This window comes from Arachis duranensis, chromosome 5, assembly GCF_000817695.3.
Source record: "Arachis duranensis cultivar V14167 chromosome 5, aradu.V14167.gnm2.J7QH, whole genome shotgun sequence".
Taxonomy (NCBI): domain Eukaryota; kingdom Viridiplantae; phylum Streptophyta; class Magnoliopsida; order Fabales; family Fabaceae; genus Arachis; species Arachis duranensis.
In genome coordinates, this window is record NC_029776.3 from 5,952,062 (window position 1) to 5,955,361 (window position 3,300).

At 35.9% G+C, this 3,300-nt stretch overlaps 1 protein-coding gene across 1 annotated transcript; it reads right to left on the reverse strand.

Annotated features, from left to right (window-relative positions):
* Positions 1 to 635: 635 nt before the first annotated feature.
* Positions 636 to 2,711, reverse strand: LOC107487560 (1-aminocyclopropane-1-carboxylate synthase 3-like). Its single transcript, XM_016108215.3, has 3 exons — positions 2,391 to 2,711; positions 1,954 to 2,246; positions 636 to 1,873 (listed from the first exon to the last, which is right to left on the reverse strand). The coding sequence occupies exons 1-3, from the start codon at positions 2,535 to 2,537 to the stop codon at positions 910 to 912; spliced, it is 1,404 nt and encodes a 467-aa protein (XP_015963701.1). The 5' UTR covers positions 2,538 to 2,711; the 3' UTR covers positions 636 to 909.
* Between the last annotated feature and the right edge of the window lie 589 nt (positions 2,712 to 3,300).

A 3,300-nucleotide genomic window follows, 5' to 3' on the forward strand; every position in this document is an offset into this window, starting at 1 on the left:
TTAAGGATGATTGGTGAAACTTAAACCTATAAATCTATGCAAATTTACTAAAACTTTATTACTATAGAAAGAAAAAAGAAAGATTTAAGTTTACTCAAACAAAAAGTAAGAGTAAATTTGACTACATTTAAAATAAATTAAATTCCTTCCTGATTTAAAATATAGTAGAAGAAAAAATTTAAAGACTACCAATTTTATTAAATTCTGGTCAACATGTAACTAACAAATTAAAAATAAGTAATTTTACATTATTAGATGAAATCTCAATTATTAAAAACATCGTTAATAGCTATTTGATAATTACAAATCACAAAAGTTATGATCTCCTAACACTCCTCGTATTAGAAACCCTAATTATTGACTTTTGGTTCCGTTGAAATGCTTATATGCCTTGAAATGTGATATTAATACTCATTAGATCAGAGAAAAATGGATAATCAAGTCGGTTCGTCGGCAAGCCTAGCCCACCGTGTGTTTCGCCGGCGGTGCGTGCCATTGTATATTTATGTGCGCGTTCACACAGCGCCCATTATCTAAGTTAAGATAATTTTGTAATGGAAAAATTGTCAAACTTTTTACATATCTATCACATCAGGAAGCATATTCATAAATAAGTAGGGTAATTGATTACTATGGAAATCAAACAATAATTAAATACATTCATATATATAGCAAGCTAATTAATTAGTAAGTACATTCCACACTGCACATCCACGTGGACAGAGTGCTTTCAGTTTCTTTCTCTACATCATGATCGATCCCCATTAAGAAAAAAATAAATAAAAAATAAAAAAGAACTATATCTTTTGAACTCCACCAAAAATATTCGGGAAGCTAAAAAAAAAAATAATTGTGCATGCGTTCAGATTCCACAAACAACATGAAGATGCTAGCTAGCTATAGCTATAGTTATCGTTCTTCAGGCGCACGATGATCGCGAGACGAAAGCCGAAAAACCCAATTAGAGAATGACTTTGTGAAACATGCAGAAGAAGAGCCACATTCAGCTCCTGTGGAGTCTGTAACGAAGTTCTTGACTCGTTTCATGGCTACGTTTAAAGTGTCTTGAGACATGTTGGCAAAGCACACCCTGAACCACCCTGGCTCACTGCAATGGCACGACGAACCCGGAGAAATGTTCAAGCCAACTTGGTAGACAATCTTCTTCCACAGCTCCATCTCAGCCTCAAAAGTGTTGGAACAGAGAAGGTGCCTCATATCAACCCAGCAGAACAAACCAGCATTGCTTTTCAGGCACTTTATTCCCGCTTTCTGCAACCCTGTTACGAGCATTCTCTGTCTCCGTCTCAGCCTCTTTTGATTCTCGGAGATGTATTTCTTGGTAAACTTGTTGTCACTGAGCATGGCTGCCAGAAGATACTGAGTTTGTGAAGAAACCAATCCAAAGCTTGACATCTTGGTCGCCGCAGCCACAACGGCGTCGTTTTCGGAGTAGATAGCACCGACGCGGAAACCGGGTAAACCCAAGTCCTTGGAGAGACTATAAACAACGTGAACTCTGTTCCAAATTTTGGCAGCGTCATTAGGAGTCATTTCCTTAAGGATCTCCATGACGCTAACAAAGCTTGGAGAGCTAAAAACGGTGCCAGAGTAAATCTCATCGCTTATCAAGTGCATGGTTTCTTTGTCTTTGATGAAGTCAACGAGCAAGTCGAATTCATTACGAGAAAGAGTGGTTCCCAGAGGGTTTGACGGATTCGTGACCAACACTCCTTTCACTCTAAGGTTACGCTTTCTTGCGTCTTGGTAGGCTTGTTCCAAAGCTGACTCGGTGATTCGGAAGTTGTTTGAGCTCGTGCATTGTATTGGAACAATTTCAACCCCGGTTCGCCACTTGAGGTCTCTGTCGAATCTGCAAAAGTGCAAGCAAAATAAGATCAGAGACTGAAAAGTAAGAAACATATGCACGCATTCAGTGCAACTAACACGCACCCTGGGTAATATGGGGTGGGAAGGAGGAAGGCATCGCCCTCTTCGGCAACGCAGAACATCAGGGTCTCATTTGCCGACGTGGCGCCGGCGGTGAGGACCATGTGGTTGGGATCAAAAGTGACCTTGTTTCCTCTTATCTCGGCCATGAAATCCACCAATGCTTTCTTGAAAAGAGGGAGACCGTGGTAGTCTTGAAAGAGAGCAAGCTCTCGGAATATGGATTTGCCATCGCGTTTGAATCCGGACACGTCAGGATTCTTCGCCAGCCATGACTCCAGGAGGTCGAAAGAGAGCTGCCAATTATTGAAAAACAAAAGTTTTCTTACATGTGACCCATGGCTTACATAATATATATGGTGAATAATAATAATTGATGAGCTAGCAGCTTCTTTGTTTTTGCTTTTTTTGCACCAAAATATAACAGTGTTGCAACTAACCTGATTTTCGGCAAGACCCATTTGAATGATTCCATTAGGGTTCTTAACCTTATCATAGGGATTCTTTTCATATTCTTCCCATCCTAGGAAGTATGAGGAATCTTGGCCGTGAGTGTTGCATGTTGCTTTTCTAGACAATAGCCTCATTTTTCTTTTTCTTTTAGGTTGGCAAATAATGAGTGAAGAGGGGTATTCTTAGATTTTATAAACTAAAAAGTGTACAAGTGAATATATAGATAAGGCTCAAAAATAGAATTTCTCGATCAATATATAACTTTTAGGAGCAAGCAAGAGATGAAGAAGGAATATTTGAGTGGGACTATAGGGAGTAATGAGAGAGAGAGATAGATAGAGTGCAGATCTTAGTTGATATTTAGATTGAAACATCCAAGATGAATTGGTGGGTGAAGTAGTGAGAGAAGCATGGTATATTTATACATGAAAAATCCAATAGACAAACACTGGGCCACCTTTGTTTCAATTTGCAAACAACACTTTTGACTAAACATTATCTCTCATCCAATAACCAGATTGATGAGAAATTATTAAATGATGCTTAGTCTTATTATAGATGTCAATGTATACTGTATTTATAATTAATACATAACTATATTTTTAAATAAAAATTAAATTCATTAAAATAAAATACATTTTAAATTTTTATTTTATTCTAAAGTTATTAGTTTTTTAATTAAATGTGAATACATATAAATAAAATATTTTAATATAATTATATTACAATAATTATAGTACCACAATTATAGTATTTCAAAAATATTATTTAAAAATTGATTAATAAAATATAAAAAATATAACTTGAATTTTAATAATACTTATATAACAGAAAAGTCTAAAGAGCGAGTAATTTTATTAAATTTTAGCTAATATGTAACTAATAAAAAAATGAATA

Bases quoted from the DNA above. Each gene is read 5' to 3' on its own strand.
- LOC107487560 (XM_016108215.3), bottom strand. From the start codon at position 2,537: ATGAGGCTATTGTCTAGAAAAGCAACATGCAACACTCACGGCCAAGAT. The intron at 2,247-2,390 runs GTTAGTTGCAAC...AATAATTGGCAG, and splicing joins TGGGTCTTGCCGAAAATCAG to CTCTCTTTCGACCTCCTGGA. The intron at 1,874-1,953 runs GTGCGTGTTAGT...GCACTTTTGCAG, and splicing joins CCCACCCCATATTACCCAGG to ATTCGACAGAGACCTCAAGT.